Here is a 19457-nt window from a genome sequence, read left to right as displayed (position 1 = left end):
CAGCCAACCATGTTCGACCATTGCTGTATATATTCTTGAGTCAGTACTGCGATCAACTGGACCGCTTCATGTTCAACTGGTAGACATTTCTACGATTCATTCTTCCCTCAACCTTAAACATTTCTTTCTTCTTTTCTTCATATTGATTATATGTCGTTAGCGTCGCGCGAGATCGGAACACTAATTGTTGTTGTCTTGAAAGCGGTGCGCATCGAGTTCAACCTTCTATTATATATCTCTTTGACATGGCGAGCAGAAAAATCTGCCCAATAAGAGGCATATAGGAAAGCAAGCACCATACTGCTGCGCGTTCTTGAACGAAGAGAAACGTCGTACAAAGGCGATCAAGCGGGGTGGTCAACATCCGGAATGGGACGAAGAATTCCGCTTTACTGTATACGAGGCTACTGACGATGAGCTGGCAATAAATTCGCAATCAACGGACACGCCGCCGCGCCCTCCGCCAAAGAAGGGTCGACCCAAGAAGATCAAGGGCGGGAATTCCATGAAGCTTCAGTGTTATGCAGATGATCCCCGGGAACCAGACTTGATCGGAGAGACAGTGGTCGACTTGACAGAGGTTCTCACAAAGGGAGAAACGGATGGTAAGCTGGGACTTGCACCTGTCTTCAATCTGATTTAATCAATCTTTTGGTAGAGTGGTTCACACTCATGAACAAGGACAAATATGCGGGCGAGGTGTACATTGAACTGACTTTCTGGTCAAATGTACGTTGTCAATTTCCTGGCCCACTTGTCTTGATCATCTTATGGGATTGTATGTAGGAACCTCCTCCAGTCAAAAGAATTACGCCGAAACCGGCTGCTGGTAATAGCAATTACGGTGGTCCAGGAAATTTCGTGCCAGCCAGTGGCAGTACCTCCTCATTGAACGGGTCCAGTGCACATTCAACTCCTTCCAGACTTTCTGTCTCTGGCAGCCTTCTTGATAGCCATCTGCCGTCTACTATGCGTTCATCACACTCGAGAGCAGAGCTCTATGCACCCGCATATGAGCAAAGGAACCGCCTATCGCCATCACCTGCGGATCAGCTTGCCAATGATTTTGGGGAGCTAGGTGTTATGGATCCCAGAAGACGGGAGAGCTGTCCGGTGTGTTTCCCTTCTCTGTGGTGTAGGTCTCGTCATGACTGGTGACTTAGCCCACACAAACGATACGTCCCTCAACATCTGCGGGCTTTGGTTCATTACCTTCACATCCACACTCATATAATCAGCATACACTTGATAACGGAACATTGACGATATCACACGATGGGGGGAGAGCAACTTCTACCTCGCCATCTATTATACCTTCTGGTTCTGCTCCATACTACCCTCCTTATGACAGCGGTTCGACTGTCAACCATCCTCCCCCTACCCCATCTCGACAAGGACACACTGGACCGCGATATAGCTTGCCAACTTCTTCTTCGGGATTCATCTCGATGCCATCACCAGCCTCGTCTTCTTTTGGAACGATGACATCGCACTCGTCAGAGCCATCTGGTTTCTCACTGCCGGAAAGACCTCCATTACCGATCCCTCCATCTTACCCTCCAGGTCCCGCAAATCACTCGCCATCTCACCAGATTGGCCATCCTTCCCACCCCCCTCTCCCAGTATCTGTCATCACACCGGCACCTCCCCCCAATGCATCTCAGCGGATCTCACACTCATTCAGCACGCCGCAGCTACACACTCATGGTCAGTACCAATATTCAGATCCTCATGCACAATCTGTAGTCTTCCCATCACCATCACAACAAGAGTACATACCATCACCTCAGACATATCAGACATATGCACCCACATCGCCATCACCACCCCATGAGTACGCATCTACTTCTCAGCATATCCCAGCATCACGAGGTTCTAGACCACTGCCTCAACCTCAGATGGCTAACAATGCACCACGAACTCGCCATCTTTCTGTGGCCGTACCTCCTTCATCGAGCTTCCCTCAATCGCTGAATGCGCGTAGCCCACTCCCCTCTAATTTTCCAAATGGTTCGACCTACCAAAATATCCCACCACCACCACCACCCCTTCCAACCCAGTATCATTCCACCGCACAACCTCATTCTGGGCATCCATCCCCTCAGGGGGAGTCGCAAGCATCCTATGCTCCTTTTCCGACTTCACCGGGTCAGCCGCACTCAAATGTGTCCCCAGCACGGCCTAGCCTCCCGCAGCCTCCCATGGGATATCATCCAGTGCAACCTGCATATCAGCCCCTCCCTCAGCCGCCCCCGCCCCCACCCGATCTGCCACGTCACGGACAGGTTCATCCTCCCCCTTTATCACTAAATGCTCCACCCGCCAATCATTCTTATTTCCCTGGTCCGCCCCCTCAGCCTCCACAGATGATTGATCATTCTCATTGGGGTCAGCAAGGAAGCTACGGGCAACCAGGGTGATAGGTAATCAGTTGAATATGCATAGTAATGACGCTCCATCGCAGTAGCAATGTAGACATAGGTTGGATTGTAAATCCTTCCATTTTCTAGACATCCACGGTTGATCCAAGGCACTGTCGCCCGCTAGCACGCAATATCTGTAAAAAACTGCTGTATCCCGACTTCATCTATAAAACAATACTTAACTCGAAGTCTAGCGATATATTGAAAGGAAATAGGGAACCTCATTCTTCTGCGCCCAGCCGCATGCAGATCGTCGGACTCATATTTTCTTACTTTACGTCCGAGTCAAGTTTCTTAGAACATCACATCTTAAACTTCAAAGCTTCACCGGTCAAGTTCGATATTCTTCAGAAAGTCTCTGTCGCACGTCGTATCTATGTAGTGCTTTCAATCCGTGCTTCCTCTACATCTCGTATTGATGATCTCAACCAGTCTGAACAGAGGCGTCAGGAAGATTTCCATTGTTCGTTCGTTCTTCCATCTGTCGAGTCCTTTCTGCTCGCCACTTGGCAATTTCAGTTTCCGTGCCGACGAGTCCTCGGCGAGCAAGGTCTATCCTGGCTTCACGGCGAATAGCATGTTCAGACTGTCGCCTTTCTGCCTCGTGACTTAAAAGGGCGTTATCTGCCCCAATCACCAGACCCGCCATGGTGACTGCAAGGAGGAGTCAGTGGTACACTAGTAGTTGCCTGAAGCGAGGATTCTTGGCACACTCACATCCGGAGACCAGGAATGCTTTGAACGGTAGTGTCTGTCGTCTTTCATACGAGGTGTAAGTTAGTGTGCAGCCATCCGTCGTCACTCGCACCGGAAGAGTGGCCACGCATAATGGGCAAACGTGACGACTCCAACGCCGAAAGCTCCTGCTCGGGCTGCTCCCTGTTCAATATCTTTGCTTCAGCCTATGATTCAACGAATAGCATGCGGAACTGCTGCCATTCACACCTTCGTCGCGGCCCTCACTTGTACGGTATATGCTGCATCGACTTCCCGCTGTGACTGGGAACGATTTGACATTGTTCGGAGTATGTCGGAACGAAACGAAGGCCCGGTGCTTGTGAAATTGTTGGTGAATGATATGTTCACGTGGTACTACAAGCCTGTCGTTCCAATACCCATGCTCTGTATACAAAAATATGACGATGGACAATTAGAGGGACTAATTAATGTAATAATCGCTGGAACTGCGAAGGCTAGCCTGAGAGCGTGCCGCACTTCATCATTTTATTTGTGATTCAATGTCATCACATCACCGCGTTTTGAAAAAGCCAACAGGTCAGACTCCGTCTTCAACACCTGCACCACCTGGTCATTGCTGAAACACGAGACCTTCGGTGAATCGAAGTTGAATGAACGAAACCTGTACGATAAGGTGAAACCAACATACAGATGCAAGTTGCTCCCGAACGTTGCGCAAGTCCCAGAGACGCACACTACCATTGCGGCTTCCCGAGGCGAAAAAGTGAGACCAAGTATCTCCTTTGATGAAACGACCATGCAACTCGGTCGTGAAAAAGCCAAAGCGTTCAGCAGGATGCTCCGGAACCATACGATGATCACGAAGCTCGAATTGCAGATCTCGATGGCCAACCTGTAGTCACGTTAGAAATAAAATCATATGACAACGAATTGCCATGCGCACCTCAAGTAAGGTGCAGAAAGGTGACTCCGTCTTATGTGCGTGATACGGAGAATTGGATGTCTTGAATGTATGTACAACACGTTCCGGAGATAGGTCCCATAAATGGACACTGCAGTCCGCACCAGCGGATATGAGTTTGTGACTAGTGTCACGAATGGGGAGAAGGGACTGGATCACAGATGTGTGCTTAATTGCCAAAAGTGTCGAGGAGACGCCCATAAAATCAGGGGAAAATTTCCAAATATGAACGGCATGATCATGACCTCCACTGGTAAACATAAGTGGTTGCAACATTGTCGACACAACACTCGCCCCCCCCTTCTTGGTCCTATTCCAAGGACGATTGACAACGCAAAAATTTGTTCCCTTACGAATTTAGATAGATTTAAACGGTGATAATGAACACCCGCAGATGCTTACCCTGGATGTTTGAAATGTCAAGTACGAGATTTGTTTCTCCTCACGTGCATGGGCCAGAACGACGACTGACGTATCACCCGCGTGAAGTATACACGCGTCATCAACGGACTCTTGAGTTGGGGCAGTTGGCCTACGTAAGTTATGCTGGAGCACCAGGTTAGGCATACCCAGGCTCTCGACGAAACCGCGCATAGATACGGTTATAAGAGACGAGTTCCAGTGTGCGCTGAGTATGCGGCGCAGCTTATCGTGGGCGTCGAGAAGAAGACGAGAAGGGCCAGGCCTAGTGCTGAGCACCAAAGCAGGATCTGAGGAAGAAATCTCCTTCGGGCCGTTGACTAACGTCTCGGAGAATACTTGAGCTGGTTCTTTTAGAGACTTCGCAACCATGCTGCCATCTGTGCTGATAAGATCCCTTAGTGGAACAATATCATCGGAATCACTGTCGGGTATAACAATCGGTTCCGCCGCAGATGTGACATCCATTGGGGAGGGTGCATTAGAAGATACCGAATTTATCTTTAGAACTCCAGAGCGGAAGAAACGTGTCAGTGTGGGAGGGGGGAAAATGACATGTGTATCCGGAGGATCAACAGTAAGGTCGATGATCTCTTCTGGAGGAGATACAACTCGAGATGGAAAAGCTCTCTGCTTGCCTGGTATGGCGGAACCCTTTATTTGAGGTATTGCTGCGTGTGTTGAGTAGGAGCCTAGAACTACCTCCAATGACGCAGGCGTAGAAGATTTCGCTAGCTGTGGCAGTCTTCGAGTTGAGCTGCTTGCGCCCACGATAGGACTGACTTTGGAGGTCTCCTCGCCATATACAGAAGCACAGCCCTTTGCCTACGGTTCAGTAAGGGAGTTAATCACGATCGAAGTACAGGTAAGTCACCATTGCAACCTCCTGAGTGCTATTCGCATTTTTATCACACTGCTCATTTCGAACAGTATGCGCCCTACCGCTAGGGAAATCACGTTGCACGGCTGTTACACAAAGGAACCAAAAGCCCGTGTATTAATGACTGTCAATTTGGATATTTTGTTATTCACCTTGACTCATTTTTCCGGGCACAGAACGATCGTTGTGCATTGCTTTGTAAGGGGAGAAAACAGCCTGCGCTTCATGATCACCAAGGATGACTTTTGGGCATTGTGAAGGTAAAGGAGTGCTGGTACTATAGGGCAATCCTCGTCTCTGGACGTGCCTCTCTGGGCCTTGAGACACCCTTGAGGAAAATTGCTGAGAATTAACCTTGATTCGCTTGGGCGGACGCAAGTCCGACTGTTCTAAATGGCCCAAAGGCTCTTGTTTAACATGATCGAGCGAACGACCCGGTGTGTTGGATGAAGAAGAGGCTGAGGAAAATTTATTCGAATGATCCCACGCAGGAGACAGGGTAGAGTGAGGGGTAAAGTTCCTTTGATTGAATGTGCGATATGGCGGACGACCTCGACTAGAATCAAAGCCTCTGAAGGATCCACGATGTCCTCCACGATGCCCTCCACGACGAGTAACTGTGATGGCGGGTACGGTGGACTTTCCCTTGCGATCTAAACGGACTTCATTTGGTTGTCGATCTTCCATCTGGTCTCATGCACAGTGACCTGGTTCGGAAACGGTGATTATTTGCAACTAGGATGAGTGGATAGATGATTTCATATCCCCATAGGGCTCTATCAAAATGTCCTATCACCGTGTAAAGCTGTGCAAATACTTTTCCACGGCTCGATACTTTCAATTTAATCAATTTTCACCCCTTCACCGACTGACACGTGCACGCACTCTGCGACACTTTTTGTCACGGTGAGCATGTCGGCTGGCCGAACTCGAAGATTCAAGCCGATGTGCTCACCAAATATTAGGGTATGCCAATTGGGGATGACAACAACGTAGATGCATGTGGATGAACGTATCGCTGTCGTGGTGTCGCGCAAGCGCCGTTATGTATACTTGTTTACTTGTTTAATTTGGCTGAAGCGGAATCAATTACTCTCTAAACATTTCAGCTTTCTCCCGCATGGCCTTATCTTCAGGCTCTACTTTCAAGAGATCAAGCTCTCCAATAATACATGGACCCGTGAAACGTCACAAATCTGAGAGCGATAATTCAGAGGGTCGTGTGCCGTACGCTCATCCCCTCCCACTCACAGCGACCTACGGAGTGGAGGAAATAAAATATGCTCCAGGCACTAGAGTCTCCGCTTTCAGTCATAAAGACTTTGAAACAATGATTCGCGAAAGGGAACATCTCCTCTTCACCCAAGGCCGAAGAGTCGTTGGCTTGCCGCTCGTTCTGTGAGTCTACACTGATTATACTGCACGTCGGAGCGCCGCTGACCTTGGGTTCGTACGAAAGGGACGACGGGATCGTGATACATTGGTATATATTCTTCAGCCACAGTTAAATACCGAGTGACAGAGTTGATAGGGTCTTGGACCCTCATATCGGGGCCAGCCATGAAGCGGGACCGAGTCTAAGTTCGGAGCTGTCTGCTTCTCAAACATTACCCGATGAATCCCTGCCTCAATTGCAAACTTCAGCATCTGGACCTTCCGACGCGGTGCGGCGTGATACGGACCCGAGGTAGGATGCACTTGCACAACTCGATGAATTCCATGATGACTTACATATAATAGCCATACCGCAGAATCTCCCGAGATCGAAATCATCTCCTGCAAACTTGCTGGAGGCAATGAGGTGGCAAAAAACGAGCACCCGGAAGAAAGTTCACATGAACTTCACACTCGACTCAAGAGCGAAGTAATTTCACACAACAGCATTTCCGACGATGAGCAAACCTCCTCATCCGAGGACATAGCTAGTTCGTCAAGGTCAAGAGCGGTTTCTTCGCGCCGGGACCAAGCGATGGCCGAATTGTGCGGGGATTTGTGGTCAAGTATGCGAAGCTCTTCCGTGGCTCCCAGCTCTGATGATGATAGATTCAATGAGCCTGCGGACGTTGGCGAGGTTGCAGAGGCCTCGTCGTCGAGAACTGAAGTCAGAACCCCTTTGACGCGAACAGTCGGTGTACTGCGAGGACAGATGCCCACCATTCAACGAAGTACTGCAACTGTATCATCCCAACCTGGTAAACGAAATAATAATAATCACATTTCTGACATTACGACATCGATGGAGGACAGACATGGAAGCACTGTTTCACTGCGATCGCGACGGACGAGTTCTCTGTCGTCGGAATCAAGTGCAGATCAGGAAATCGTTAGACTGCCGGTGCTTAAACGAGTGCCGCTGCCGAAGACTCCGTATGGGCGCGCTAGGAGGTTGTTGATCCCGGCTTCTGGAAACCTACCATTGGTTGCGATAAGCATGCGGGCAGACGCCCAGTTCATCAATCGTCAGGATCAGTAAGTTCCGATGTCGTCACCGCCCATTCACATCTTCACTCCAATTAACAGATTCCGTCTCACTCTGAACTCTCTACCTAACCCGGGCGTTCAACAACATGTGGAAGATGCGTGTGTCGTAGGTGATATTGTCGTTCTTGGTTTCAATAGCGGGCCAAGTCAGGTTACATTTCTACCTGTTACAGTGCGTGTGTTGCATTTACGTGTTACGAGACATTCATGTTTCGTTAGACGGAAGCTCCCCGAAGAATTGATTCGAAAGCTTTGCCGCATGTCAGCCCTCCTCGGATGTCAAGATCTTCCGGGGAGGGTGTAAGGTGCCTCGCCGCAATGAATGCGGCAGCTGGTTCCGTTGAATTTTTTACAGGTGGCCATGACCGACGGATTTTTAAGTGGAGCGCCGATGCGCAATCTCTAGAAGAGCCGACTGTCACCAAGATTGGTGCATTTCTAGATTCTGGCGTCTCTGCGATGGCTTATCGCCACGACGACAACTCCCTCGTGTCCTCTGACACGAAAAAACTATATGTTACGGACCTTACCCGATCCCACACGCCTAGCCCAGCCCCGTTCTCCAACTATGTCAACCAGATACATGTTGACCCCCAAATACCACACTTGACGCTGCTGGAGGTGAGATGCTCCCTTAATTTGTAGAATTGGACTTTGATAGGCTTTGCAGGTCCGACATCTCGATCATCAGATGGCGATATTCGACCGCAGGATGGGTGGCTTCGACAAAGCTCCATGTTGCACATTTGGATATCGCAATGCTAACGCAAAATTTGAGCAATCATACACGAAAGGCAGCATCCACCACACCTTTTTTGTGCGTGGTCATCACGACGGCACTGTTGTCCTTTGGGACTTCCGTAATGTCAAGGTACACTCATTTTGTTATCGAATGGCAATTTTTTCTTACTCCGACATACGAAGAACATTGTGACGAAGAGACAAAGCAAACTTACTCAGTCGGTCGTGCATACAGTGGTTGCAGATTCCCGCGTTGTCACTTTTAGTGACGGTGTGGTGACGTTTTTGAACGACTTCTTGCGTAGTTAACCACTGTCGCTCCGTCCTCTTCGTCACCCTGAGGCGCAATCATATTGATACCTTACAGAAATCAGCCTGGCAAACTACGCATGTTTATTCCATTACCAATGTTTTTGCCAACCGTATACAGTACAGATCTTGAATCTGCGAATAGGACGGAGGTGCTCAACGCTTCGCATGTGATGAACCTCGAGAAACGATAGGTCAAATGGAACAAACCTAACTCGAAATGTAATAACGGAAGGATCTGGTGCATACGATCGTTTGGCGCTAACTTCTGACACGCCACCACCGTCAGAGCAAAGAGACGGGAACGTAACCGTGTTCAGCCCACCTCGCCAATGGTCCATCGTGCGTGAATTTGCATGCGTTTACCTTCTGACCTATAACATATATGGGGTTAGTGATGCATCGTTTCCGCTTGATCCGAGCGATAATGACTGTACTCGCTTACTGAAGGAGTATGAAGAGGATGATGCCAGATATCGAATCAGCGGAGACCGCATGTGGACAACCGATGATCCAGCAGTATATTGCAAGCTCTTTCGGCACAAAAAAGCATTGATCGGCTCGAGAATGAGGGAGCCTGGTATAGAAGAATTAAGTCATTAAAGAACGTTGACCTCACCATTGCCTGCCGCAAGGAGGCTGTAACGGCAGGTTGAGAGTAGATTCATTTGCCGAGGGTTGATGTGAGGATTCCAACATTAGATGTTGTACGTCTCCAAAATGGTGGTAGATTGCCCCCTTGGTAAGGTATTAATCTTAGATGCACTGGAAGTTGGCAGATACACATGATGTCCTCCTAGGTCAGAAGACATGTAGTACGTCGTAAGAAGGACACTGCATCTAAAATCATCAGATATTCTTTGAGCTTCCAGAAGACTTAGGGTCATGGGGATCCATGAGTAGATTACCGAATGACCGTGCGTCGACTTGTGGGTTCAGAAAACGATGACCACACCTCGCAGTCGCTGTAGATAACGCGTGACAACGTGCAGTTGTAATTGCGACTGTTTGGCTCAACCAAATTCGGACAATATCCAATTCTTCTCTCCTTCCAACGCGTCAATGTCCAAGGCTCTGAAAGCGAAAGATCAACTGGTGGCAAGTACTTCTCTGCAACGTTTTTTCGCTTGAGTAATAAAACTATTCTAGCGCATTCTGATTCCTGCGGGCAAGGCTGCACCTACACCACCCGTCGGTCCAGCGCTTGGTGCGCGTGGTGTAAAATCTATGGATTTCTGCAAGGAGTTCAATGCTCGAACTGCCCATATTGAACATGGGGTCCCAACTCCTACTTTAATCACCGTCGAGCCTGACCGCACTTTCTCGTTTATCACCAAAACACCACCAACGACCTACCTCTTGAAAAAAACTGCGGGGATAGAAAAGGGAACAGGTCGACCTGGTCATGAAGTCACCGGAACAATTAGTCTCAAACACGTGTATGAAGTCGCAAAAATTAAAGCCAAGGATGCGCACCTCAAGCACTTGAAGCTCGAATCGATCGCAAGTACTGTTGTTGGCACAGCGAAAAGTTTGGGTTTACAGGTTGTGCCGTGACCTCCTGTCACAGATATTCGCAGAAAAGGTACGCAAATGGTGTTGCATTATTCTCCCGATGGGCTTACGATCGAGATTCGACTCGTGCGTGCCGCACCTTATCAATCTGAATCAAGACATGCGATCTCTCATCGAGAACTAAGAACACGGGGTCGCCACCGCATCCCCAGTCGATATATGTATGATAGGCCATGATCGGACGCACTCCAAAGTCAAAGAACTAGATGCACACTAATCTACATCGTGTAATGAAGAGATGGAAAGGGAAGCGCCTGATGCAACGAGGAGCAACTTGAGTAAGGTTGAGTTCATTCACCTTAAATTACGCTTCTCTCTCTTCATTTGAACAAGGACTCTCCGGTCTTCGTAAACCGAGGTTGTCTTCTAGCGAGCGCTCCCTTAACTCCAGCCCAGGTTGCCTAATTCAGAATTCATGAAACTTTATTTGAACTTCCTCCACCCCCTTCATCCTCAAGCATAGGCGGTATTTTTGTCGCAGCGTTTAGCAGAGGTCATGGGCTTATCACTAGTACCTTTGTCCTGCTTATGGGATTTCCCGCCATGCTGCTGACACGCCTCGGTCAGGTTTAACCGCATCTATCCCGCATTCATAGAACACGTTCTCAGGTCTAGTTCTACCGCCAATGTCATGTATCTGACCTGCCATTTGGAGAGGCTTCCTTACCGCATGTAAGCTGGTGAAGATCTCCTCGTCCTCTTATTTCTCTCTTTGATTAGTGCGTTTTATGAGTATTCTCGGCGACCTTCTCATGCCAGACTGCTTGCTGATCCCTCGGTAACTCAGTGTATAAACGAACATTGTGCTCTTGTGAGATAGAAGGTCGTATGTGTCATGCCGAATGGCCTCGACGCCAATCTACTTGTCCCAGAGGAATCAGCGCTTGTGTGTTGAACGCGTGTTCCTCGATCATGTCGGCCTCGACCTGAGTTGCTGCATCGGACCATTGCTCCACAGACAAGTCTCCAGACCACATAACGACACCACGCTTCCTCGTCTACACGTTTGTTGTGTCCTCATCTTTATCTGTCACAAGTCCACGTTGTCAATGAATATTCGCGATCAGGTGAAAAACAAGAGGGGTATGCGGATGTTATCAAACTATTCCACAATATAAAAAGACAAGGTTTTCATCATCGGACTCCCCACAAAAACCAATACCCACTCCCGCAAACTTCGACAGCGCTCTTCCTTCCTTTAAGCTATGGCAGCACCATCAAACGAAGTACTTTCGTGGACCAGCCAGGATCCGCGAGAGAGCCAACTCTTTAACGCCTGGGGTGTTGTTTATCGTTTTGCGGTATGCAGCTCCGCAACATTTATAGGCCAAATTGGACCCTGATCGACATCCCTAGACTGTAGTGGCCCCTAGTGGGCAGAGTACTACTACCCTCTGGCGAGCGGTACGGGCTAACAAGGAAGACCGCGTCGCAAAATTGGAATGGGCATCGAATGGCGGCCTCGGCCGCGCAGTGATCGGTAAGGTACAGTAAAACTCGTGGCGTCCTTGGATCCCATTGTTCTGACCGCGTTCCCTCAGAATACAGTACCGATGGCCGACTTGGTTCGCCCGGATCCACGCTTCCCGGTCAGTTACATCAAATGGTCTGATTGCGATATCGCTTACACTATCCATAGGGCGCACGCATATTCAACGCACCCGATGGTCTAACATACCGCTGGCGGCAAACCCCCGGTTCTGCTGATGTCGTAGTGAGTGCTTACATCTGGTCCTCCGGAAGCAAACTTAAAGCTGACTATTACTTCCGCAGCTGGAAGATTCCGCTGGAAATATCGTTGCAGTCTTCCGCCCCACACGACCAACACGGTATCAAATTGGGGATGTTTATGGTGAGCTCCACTTTCTGCGAAACGCTGGGGCAGCTACCATCGTGAGTACTTGTTACCCCACTCGCTATGCGAAGAGTCAATTTTATTTTTCCCGATTCCAGATGCATCCCCCAATCATGGACACGGTCACGGTGACTGCCATGCTATACCGATTTTGTCAGGCATTTGGTCTTTGATGTCATTTTTAACGCATGTTAGCAATCTTATTCACACTGTAAATTGGCCCATATTCCCTTTGTACGTATCATTGTTGAACTCTTCCACACATGTAATGCTATACATTTCATACGAGAGAAAATTTCCTTCCGAACGAGCCGGGGGTGCAGCATCAACAGCGACATTGACATCTTCCGATGATCGATAACACGCGTTTCCGGCCCTCACGTGTGAGTGCACGATGCAAGTATACCTCATTGTGCTACCAATCGCCTACAATCATTGCGCTAAGCCGCCATAATCAGACCGTCATTTGATTTCATACGATCTGAGTCTAAATGACGCTGTATCGTATGATTCGTATTATCTACAATTTCCCCTTTGTCAAGGATGCTTCTTCTGATGTAACGGCGTCGACAATCTCATCTATTGTACGTACAACCCATTCGGTGCCTTCATCGCTTGATAGATATTTGTCTTCGTCATTCAAGTTCTCCTCGTTGCGGGCCTTGAGAAGACCGAAAACGTGGCTGATTAGCTGAGGTCCGACTCTGCCCTCGGCTCGGAGAGTAGCAATGCCGACCACCGATCCAAGAGCGCGGGTGAGGTTTCCTTGCTCCAAGTCCCCTCGTGGCAAGGGAGACAAGACCGTACCGTAGGCCTGAATGATAAACTCTGTAAAAGTGGATCAGGCTCGTATGTGCAGTATGTGCAGAAACATAAAACTCGATGGCGCCATTACAACGGGATTGATAAGACCATGGGGTAATGGGAATAAAGAACGTACTGATGAAATCAGGATGAAGGTCCCCCAATTTATTATACAGCTTCACCGCATGAGGCTGGTAAATCGAATTCCACAGTGTTTGACCCCTTGCGACAGTCGCCTCGATGGTCTGCGGAGTTGCTTCCCTGAAGAAAATTTGCAGAAAAAAAAAAGATATGAGGCTGGACACTGCCTCGTGTTCGGACACCACATACCTGATAGAGTTTTTCCGTAACGCGGCGAAGACGTCTTCTTCGAGTGCGTCCTTTAGCCCCGTCAAGGAGAGAATCGTCTGGAATTACGTTAAGTCACCTGACCTCGGCGGCGCAGGTATCCGAGGCCATCAAGCTTCTGAACTTCATGTAAGTGCACTCACTCGAGGTACACCAACGAAGATGACGCTCTTTAGTGCGGCTTCCCGCATGAGGGCAGCCTTGTACACGACCTCCGTAAGGCTCTTTCGCGATTCGAGCGAGTTTGGATCACTCCTGGTAACGAACCGATACAAGTGGCCAACAGAAGACGGTCTGTTAGTGGTAAGGAGTGTGCATGTCTGTTATCTCCGCTTGAATGGGGCTAGAAGAGCAATTTCGCAAGAGGCATACGTACCGAGAGGACGAGCCATCCGTTTTCAGCGTTTCGTTGTTTCGCCTCGTTCAGGGTACGGTTGAACACGTTATGAAGTTTTCCGAGAGAGGGGCTTGGCCAAGCTTCCGGGTTACGGAGAGTCAAAAGATGCTTAACTGCAGGCGGTAAATGTTTGACCATGTCGTACTATACTCTTCTGGGATCGCATTGCTCGGGCAATAAGAGGACTATATACGCAAGATCGGACTTGCAAGTCCGACCTGCTGATCCTTGTACGGCACGCCGTATACGAGCAGCTTCGTCATGGCAAACGGCGGTCGACCATTTTTAAAACTCCACTTCCCCGACCGCTTCTCCATAATGGGAAGATTCGGTCACTTGTTTTGCCAAAGAGAGAAGGTGGCTCCGGTATATTGACCCCTGGGAAAGTTTTATCGACCCTTATTTTTCCGTATACGGGATCCCGTCGTTGAAAACACGTGTGTCACACTCATGAGAGTGAAACTAAAATTGATCGCTGTTTCCTTTTACAGAATATTCTCCCCCGGATGTGAGGGTTAACGTTCAAGAATAAAGTCTGCATTGTTCAACAAAAGCACAACCTTTCTAGTCGACCGGGCGACATGAGAAACCAGTACACTACATAAAGCTTGTGACCAGATAAAGGGTAACAGTGAGATAAATGATAAGTGAATCCAATCCAACAGTGGCATGGTATCTTAACGGGAATATGACGAAGCTGATAGGGCTACAAAGCCTGAATCCCGCGGGCTATGTATATAATTCATGACCAGAACTAAAATTCCTTAGCCAAAGTAGTCGTAAGCAAGAGAAGTGGGCGTGTCATCGCTGGAGAGGAGAGAGTTAGCAGTGTTGACTCCTTGAAGGTCGCTCATAACACCTGGCGTGAGAAATCAGTAAATGTGGCACGGAAATGAATGTCAGTCGTACCGAAGGGGAAGGCAACTTCGAACCAGGAAGTGCTGTCGACAAAGTTGGCGACAGTGCTAGCAAAAGCATAAACTTCATCCTGGCTGGCCTGTGCACCGCCACTGAAGCTCTTCAGGAACATGTTAACTAACGATACTTGATGTAATTGGGAACTAGTTACCTGATCAGCAAACTCGGTAACCCAGATGGGCAAGTTGTAGGTGGTATGCAGCTGGGTGGCATAGCTGATGAAATCTTGAGCATTAGTCCCGTAGAAGTGGAAGGCGATAGCATCAACCTAATCACGAAAAAAAAATCAGAAAACGGATAAAATTATGACGAATTTAGACTAACGTGGCAACCAGAGCAGGCTTGGAAGAAGCCAGCCATCCAGTCAAGACCAGCCTGATCATTGGTGCAAGCAGGGGAGACGAGGTAGTAGCCCGAGTTTTGCAACGGGTTGATATATTGCTGCCAGAGCGAAGCACCATCCGCGGGGCTCATGTTGGACTGACTGGGTTCGTTGGGCCTGAAAATCAGAACTGTCAAAATCAGTGTCAAAAATAGGCCTATGGGACACACTCGTTCATGCCAAGAACATATTTGGCGTAACCGGCGACAACCAAGCTTTGAAAGTCGGAAACCTGATCGTAACCCCACAACATGGGAACCCCTTCGAGGCCATAGATATCAGTGGGCAAGTAAGGGCTCCAAGTGTAGAGGCTGTTTTGTCATTAGAGAAAATAACCAAAGGGAATTTAAAAGTACGTACTAGCCAACATTGGGACGGGCGGCGAAAGTGGATAGGTAGCCAGCATCGCCGTTAGCCCAACCCAAACCCCACTTCTTACCACCTGAAGTGGTCGTGGAAGTAGTGGGAGTGGAGGAGGGAGTAGGAGTAGAGGAGGGAGTGGGGGTGGGAGTAGGAGTGGGAGTAGGGGTAGGCGTTGGAGTGACGTAGGTAGAACCCGTGCTCGAGGGTGCAGGCGTGTAAGCACTGACCGAATATGACGAAGACCAAGACGAAGTGGGAGTGCTATCACCATTACTGGACGCAGGGGCAGTTGTTGGCTTAGGCTTGCATTGACCAGAAGCAGAGCCTGCAGTGTCGCGCTTCCTCTTTGCTGCCGCTACGGCTTCGTGGTCACGAGCATAACGAGCGACATGAGAACGATCTGTAGTCAAGGCGTTGACAGACGTAGGACCAGACACGAGTGCAAGAAGAACGACTGAAGCTAAGGCAAGGAGATTGAATAATTTGAGAGCGGCCATTTTTTTTTCTGGTTGCTGTCTGAGATGCAGACTGAGGGAATCGTCTTTAAGACGGATAGTTTATATATAACAGTACGGGCACGGAGATTGAGAGAGTGTGGTCTTAAAAGAGTGAGGCTGAGCCGTAAGCTCGACGTTGAATGAATGAATGAACAAGAGAAGGCAAGGAACGGAAAAGACCACACATTTTATCGATTGAATTATGTAAGCAATCGCACGGCAAGCTTCCAATTGCCATGACATTCATTAACTATTGTGATCACCGTCGTAGTAATACGGATACGAGCAGCTCGTCGTGTTCGACGATGAGGTCGATCATAGGGAGATTAGAAAATAAGATCGTAAATACGCAAAGCACTAGTAGCATATATTATGTAAAATCTTGGACCGAATAGTACCTCAAGGCTAAAACATGAGGCAGTTAGCGTCATAAATCATATTGAACGTGTTTGTAATGATTTAAAAAGGGCAGCGTCTAAAATCGCTCAAACGGTTTCTTTTTCTTCAACTGTCAACTTTTGAAACCGGTTCATCACATAGTTCATCACTGCGTTCATCCTTCATCCCAATCGTCCAATCCCTCAAAAATGTCCGACGCCCAAGCCGCCCAGGTTACAGAGAATGGCGTGCCTCCGGCTGCGCAAGAGTATGTCATCGAAGAAGCTCCCCCATTCAAAGTATCTATATCCTTTTTCTATCTCTTCTTCAAAAATCCTCACTTTCCTATAATAACTTAGGTCTTCGCTGGCAATCTTGCGTACTCTACCACGGATGAAGGGCTCAAGACTTTCTTTGCCCCCGTACAGAGCGACATGTAGGTTTTGACACAGCTTTTAGTTCCCAATATCTAACTTCTCTTCGCTTTACAGTATCACTGCTCAGGTCATCCTGCGAGGTCCCAGATCCGCAGGTTATGGCTTTGTCGCAATGTCCAGCGCAGAGGCTGCTCAAAGAGCCGTTGACCTCCTCAATCTGAAGGAGCTCGACGGCCGCAAGGTCATCGTCGAGATTGCCAAGCCAGCTGATCAAAAGGACAAAGAAAAGAAGGAAAAAAGGGCCAAGAGGAGACCCAACAGGCGCGGTGCCAAGGCCGTTCCTGGTGAAGTCACCGATGCTGAGGCAAATGGCGAAGTCAAGGCGGAGGATGCCGCTCCCCCCACTGCTGCTTCGGGCACTGACGAGGCAGCTAAGCCCAAAAGAAAAAAGAAAAAGAGCAACGTATGTAATTTACACGCGATGATTCATCAAAATTCATTTCGCTTGCAGCGCAAGTCCCGCCGTGGTGCTACTCCTCCAGAAGGCGAAATTGTACACGAGGAGGCTGGCTGGGAGGACCCTGCCGCAGAGGGTGCCCCTGACGCTGCCACGCCTTCCCCCAGGAAGCCTCGCGTTAGGACTCGGAGGCCCAGGGCTTATCGCCCATCCCGCGCTGCCGGTGAAGATCCTGTTGGCGAACCCTCCAAGACCACTCTGTTTGTCGCCAACCTTGGCTTCAGTGTAGACGATGAAGCCCTCTCTACGCTCTTTACCGAAGCTGGTGTGAATGTCGTTTCCGCCCGCGTGGTTCGTCGCCGGTGGGGAACGCCCAGGAGGAGTAAAGGTTACGGCTTTGTCGATGTTGGCACCGAGGAGGAACAGGCGAAGGCGATCGAGGCTGTCCAAGGCAAGGAAGTTGGCGGCCGTCCCATCGCTGTCAAGATTGCTGTCAACTCTGCCCGTCAAGAATTGATCGAGGAAGCTGAGTACACCGCCTGATCACACCATACACATACATGACTCCGGTCCCATATCCCGTTGACTTTACCTTAACTTAACGCATGTTCAATTTCCGGTGCAAGTTCATCCTCACTTAGTGTTGTTCATCTCGCTCGCGCTATGGTTTTTCGCGTATGTTTACTAGTCGAGTCGTGCTTTCATTCTGGTGGTTTGGTGTCCTTCTTTCATCGGACTTTGTAGACTCGCTAGCAGCTGCAGTCAATTTTCGCGATGTCTACTAAGACTACGATTTTTTTTTACGTGGCTGTGGTCATTGAATGATCCCCATATGCTCAAAATAAACGTGTGTGCCTAAGTGATTGTGACATGTTTGTCAACGGCGAAGTCCACGCTAATTTATGAAGTCGATCCATGGCCGACGAGGATGATTACCTCTCGGACAAGTTTCTTGTCCAGGTTGCAGCCGAGCCTGTGCCGAAAACGTATGCTCAGAAACGCCGAGAGGCTTTGAAGCAGTCTCAAGTCAAGAATGAGCAGAACCGAATGAAGAGTCGGCGGCAGAGGGAGCAAGAGTCCAGGGAAGAGGGGCTGAGCAAGAGCCTGTTCGAGCGCGCACAGGAGGAAGAGATGGCCGCAGGTGGGAGCAAGGCACTGGGCATCATGATGAAAATGGGGTTCAAGGTCGGGCAATCATTGGGAAAGACCGAGGACAGCCCTCCAAAGAACACAGTTCCCTTACCTGGTCCTAGTCTATCCGAGGACCGGTCTGAGCAGGGTACATCTAGGGCTCAGTCAGAATCTGCGGATCTTGGAGAGGATTTGAAAGGAAAACCTCGACACAAGGTTGAACCATTACCCCTCAATGAATGGCAAGGCATGTCCGCACTGAAAACCTGCATATGGAAGGAAAATAACTGACTTGATAGCTTATCATTGCAGGGAAGAAAGGTATTGGTCTAGGGAAGCGTGCCCGCTCACCCAGTGCCGCAGATCGCCTCGCAAAGATGGCAAAGATGGCGGAAGCTGCCGGTCACGAGAGCTTCCGAGACCGTGCCCGCCGCGAATACGAAGAACGGCGAGCAGAAGGACGCCTTTCCCCTGCACGACAGACGTGCCTCACACTGGACGAGAAGGCAGGCATCACGGTGCGTTTTTATTTAGATATGTATGCGGGGATACTAGATTCATTGATCTGTGCGATAGTTCAACGTCCTCTGTTTGGATCCTAACGATCCCGAGTCTATCCCAGGTGGTCTTATGGACACGTTATCAACCCATACACTGCATGTATCACCGTTGCGCTCCGCCTCAGGGGACGCCTCCCATGCGGCACGTCTACGCGCCCAAATGGCAGCTGATGCCCTGTTACCGGTTACTTCATTGGATGAAGATGAAGATGCCGACGACAGCAAAACACCCACAGCAGTGGAACAATTCCCGCAAGAAGTCATCGAGGAAGCGATTTACTTTTTACGACTGGGCGTGAGTATACTTTTAATAAAATCCTTATTCTTTAATGCGTACCCCTGACTTCAAATCTGATGCAGCCGCGGGACCGCTTAAAGCTCCTTCTCGATTATCTGCGGGAGAAATACTCGTACTGTTTTTGGTGCGGGACTCAGTATGAGGATGCTATTGATTTGGAACAGAATTGCCCTGGACTTGAAGAAGATGATCACGACTAAATG

At 49.1% G+C, this 19457-nt stretch overlaps 9 protein-coding genes across 9 annotated transcripts; 5 read left to right on the top strand and 4 right to left on the bottom strand.

The window, feature by feature from the left end:
* The first annotated feature begins 46 nt into the window (after positions 1 to 46).
* F5147DRAFT_667528 (uncharacterized protein) lies at positions 47 to 2611 on the top strand. The gene is made up of 5 exons (XM_041435262.1): positions 47 to 204; positions 257 to 605; positions 659 to 729; positions 787 to 1113; positions 1164 to 2611. Exons 1-5 carry the CDS (start codon positions 151 to 153, stop codon positions 2418 to 2420), a joined length of 2058 nt encoding a protein of 685 aa, XP_041299045.1. The 5' UTR covers positions 47 to 150; the 3' UTR covers positions 2421 to 2611.
* Positions 2612 to 2732: 121 nt separating this feature from the next.
* F5147DRAFT_667526 (uncharacterized protein) lies at positions 2733 to 3503 on the bottom strand. Its single transcript, XM_041435261.1, has 4 exons — positions 3369 to 3503; positions 3232 to 3302; positions 3141 to 3181; positions 2733 to 3077 (listed from the first exon to the last, which is right to left on the bottom strand). Exons 1-4 carry the CDS (start codon positions 3438 to 3440, stop codon positions 2848 to 2850), a joined length of 414 nt encoding a protein of 137 aa, XP_041299044.1. The 5' UTR covers positions 3441 to 3503; the 3' UTR covers positions 2733 to 2847.
* A 144-nt stretch (positions 3504 to 3647) lies between these two features.
* Positions 3648 to 4875, bottom strand: F5147DRAFT_565553 (uncharacterized protein; the record flags this gene model as incomplete). The annotated part of the gene is made up of 4 exons (XM_041430759.1): positions 3648 to 3752; positions 3811 to 4014; positions 4066 to 4431; positions 4486 to 4875. 4 exons carry the CDS (start codon positions 4873 to 4875, stop codon positions 3648 to 3650), a joined length of 1065 nt encoding a protein of 354 aa, XP_041299043.1.
* A 2744-nt stretch (positions 4876 to 7619) lies between these two features.
* F5147DRAFT_565166 (uncharacterized protein) lies at positions 7620 to 8914 on the top strand (the record flags this gene model as incomplete). Its single annotated transcript, XM_041430745.1, has 5 exons — positions 7620 to 7852; positions 7904 to 8036; positions 8084 to 8485; positions 8556 to 8735; positions 8789 to 8914. The coding sequence occupies 5 exons, from the start codon at positions 7620 to 7622 to the stop codon at positions 8912 to 8914; spliced, it is 1074 nt and encodes a 357-aa protein (XP_041299042.1).
* A 1062-nt stretch (positions 8915 to 9976) lies between these two features.
* On the top strand, positions 9977 to 10471 carry F5147DRAFT_767681 (ribosomal protein L11, RNA binding domain-containing protein; the record flags this gene model as incomplete). Its single annotated transcript, XM_041440902.1, has 2 exons — positions 9977 to 10009; positions 10064 to 10471. 2 exons carry the CDS (start codon positions 9977 to 9979, stop codon positions 10469 to 10471), a joined length of 441 nt encoding a protein of 146 aa, XP_041299041.1.
* A 980-nt stretch (positions 10472 to 11451) lies between these two features.
* Positions 11452 to 12648, top strand: F5147DRAFT_667515 (uncharacterized protein). Its single transcript, XM_041435260.1, has 6 exons — positions 11452 to 11790; positions 11846 to 11974; positions 12031 to 12078; positions 12129 to 12203; positions 12263 to 12382; positions 12443 to 12648. The coding sequence occupies exons 1-6, from the start codon at positions 11695 to 11697 to the stop codon at positions 12515 to 12517; spliced, it is 543 nt and encodes a 180-aa protein (XP_041299040.1). The 5' UTR covers positions 11452 to 11694; the 3' UTR covers positions 12518 to 12648.
* Positions 12649 to 12728: 80 nt separating this feature from the next.
* F5147DRAFT_667513 (uncharacterized protein) lies at positions 12729 to 14134 on the bottom strand. The gene is made up of 5 exons (XM_041435259.1): positions 13873 to 14134; positions 13640 to 13816; positions 13479 to 13555; positions 13285 to 13409; positions 12729 to 13172 (listed from the first exon to the last, which is right to left on the bottom strand). The coding sequence occupies exons 1-5, from the start codon at positions 14029 to 14031 to the stop codon at positions 12865 to 12867; spliced, it is 846 nt and encodes a 281-aa protein (XP_041299039.1). The 5' UTR covers positions 14032 to 14134; the 3' UTR covers positions 12729 to 12864.
* A 280-nt stretch (positions 14135 to 14414) lies between these two features.
* Positions 14415 to 16320, bottom strand: F5147DRAFT_757339 (glycosyl hydrolase catalytic core-domain-containing protein). The gene is made up of 6 exons (XM_041440373.1): positions 15554 to 16320; positions 15364 to 15504; positions 15136 to 15310; positions 14963 to 15079; positions 14803 to 14911; positions 14415 to 14752 (listed from the first exon to the last, which is right to left on the bottom strand). The coding sequence occupies exons 1-6, from the start codon at positions 16051 to 16053 to the stop codon at positions 14658 to 14660; spliced, it is 1137 nt and encodes a 378-aa protein (XP_041299038.1). The 5' UTR covers positions 16054 to 16320; the 3' UTR covers positions 14415 to 14657.
* A 320-nt stretch (positions 16321 to 16640) lies between these two features.
* Positions 16641 to 19454, top strand: F5147DRAFT_742373 (uncharacterized protein; the record flags this gene model as incomplete). Its single annotated transcript, XM_041439545.1, has 8 exons — positions 16641 to 16730; positions 16791 to 16867; positions 16923 to 17271; positions 17320 to 17795; positions 18321 to 18643; positions 18709 to 18914; positions 18973 to 19251; positions 19317 to 19454. 8 exons carry the CDS (start codon positions 16641 to 16643, stop codon positions 19452 to 19454), a joined length of 1938 nt encoding a protein of 645 aa, XP_041299037.1.
* Positions 19455 to 19457: the final 3 nt, after the last annotated feature.

The sequence above is a fragment of the Suillus discolor genome (assembly GCF_016758755.1).
Source record: "Suillus discolor strain FC423 chromosome Unknown F5147scaffold_3, whole genome shotgun sequence".
Taxonomy (NCBI): Eukaryota; Fungi; Basidiomycota; class Agaricomycetes; order Boletales; family Suillaceae; genus Suillus; species Suillus discolor.
The sequence above is the reverse complement of the archived record's forward strand: the minus strand, read 5'-3'. Positions and strand labels throughout refer to the sequence as shown.

What these genes read in the sequence shown, in the direction of transcription:
- F5147DRAFT_667526 (XM_041435261.1), bottom strand. Translation starts at nt 3,440, where the DNA reads ATGTCAAATCGTTCCCAGTCACAGCGGGAAGTCGATGCAGCATATACC. An exon ending in AAGTGAGGGCCGCGACGAAG is followed by an intron (nt 3,303 to 3,368) that starts GTGTGAATGGCA and finishes GATATTGAACAG; the next exon opens with GGAGCAGCCCGAGCAGGAGC. An exon ending in AGCATTCCTGGTCTCCGGAT is followed by an intron (nt 3,078 to 3,140) that starts GTGAGTGTGCCA and finishes TCCTCCTTGCAG; the next exon opens with TCACCATGGCGGGTCTGGTG.
- F5147DRAFT_667515 (XM_041435260.1), top strand. Translation starts at nt 11,695, where the DNA reads ATGGCAGCACCATCAAACGAAGTACTTTCGTGGACCAGCCAGGATCCG. An exon ending in CCGGTTCTGCTGATGTCGTA is followed by an intron (nt 12,204 to 12,262) that starts GTGAGTGCTTAC and finishes TTACTTCCGCAG; the next exon opens with CTGGAAGATTCCGCTGGAAA. An exon ending in ACGCTGGGGCAGCTACCATC is followed by an intron (nt 12,383 to 12,442) that starts GTGAGTACTTGT and finishes TCCCGATTCCAG; the next exon opens with ATGCATCCCCCAATCATGGA.
- F5147DRAFT_667513 (XM_041435259.1), bottom strand. Translation starts at nt 14,031, where the DNA reads ATGGTCAAACATTTACCGCCTGCAGTTAAGCATCTTTTGACTCTCCGT. An exon ending in ACGGATGGCTCGTCCTCTCG is followed by an intron (nt 13,817 to 13,872) that starts GTACGTATGCCT and finishes CGGAGATAACAG; the next exon opens with ACATGCACACTCCTTACCAC. An exon ending in TCTTCGTTGGTGTACCTCGA is followed by an intron (nt 13,556 to 13,639) that starts GTGAGTGCACTT and finishes ACGTAATTCCAG; the next exon opens with ACGATTCTCTCCTTGACGGG.
- F5147DRAFT_757339 (XM_041440373.1), bottom strand. Translation starts at nt 16,053, where the DNA reads ATGGCCGCTCTCAAATTATTCAATCTCCTTGCCTTAGCTTCAGTCGTT. An exon ending in TTACCGAGTTTGCTGATCAG is followed by an intron (nt 14,912 to 14,962) that starts GTAACTAGTTCC and finishes ATGTTCCTGAAG; the next exon opens with AGCTTCAGTGGCGGTGCACA. An exon ending in CGAAGTTGCCTTCCCCTTCG is followed by an intron (nt 14,753 to 14,802) that starts GTACGACTGACA and finishes TTCTCACGCCAG; the next exon opens with GTGTTATGAGCGACCTTCAA.
- F5147DRAFT_667528 (XM_041435262.1), top strand. Translation starts at nt 151, where the DNA reads ATGTCGTTAGCGTCGCGCGAGATCGGAACACTAATTGTTGTTGTCTTG. An exon ending in CACAAAGGGAGAAACGGATG is followed by an intron (nt 606 to 658) that starts GTAAGCTGGGAC and finishes ATCTTTTGGTAG; the next exon opens with AGTGGTTCACACTCATGAAC. An exon ending in AACTGACTTTCTGGTCAAAT is followed by an intron (nt 730 to 786) that starts GTACGTTGTCAA and finishes GATTGTATGTAG; the next exon opens with GAACCTCCTCCAGTCAAAAG.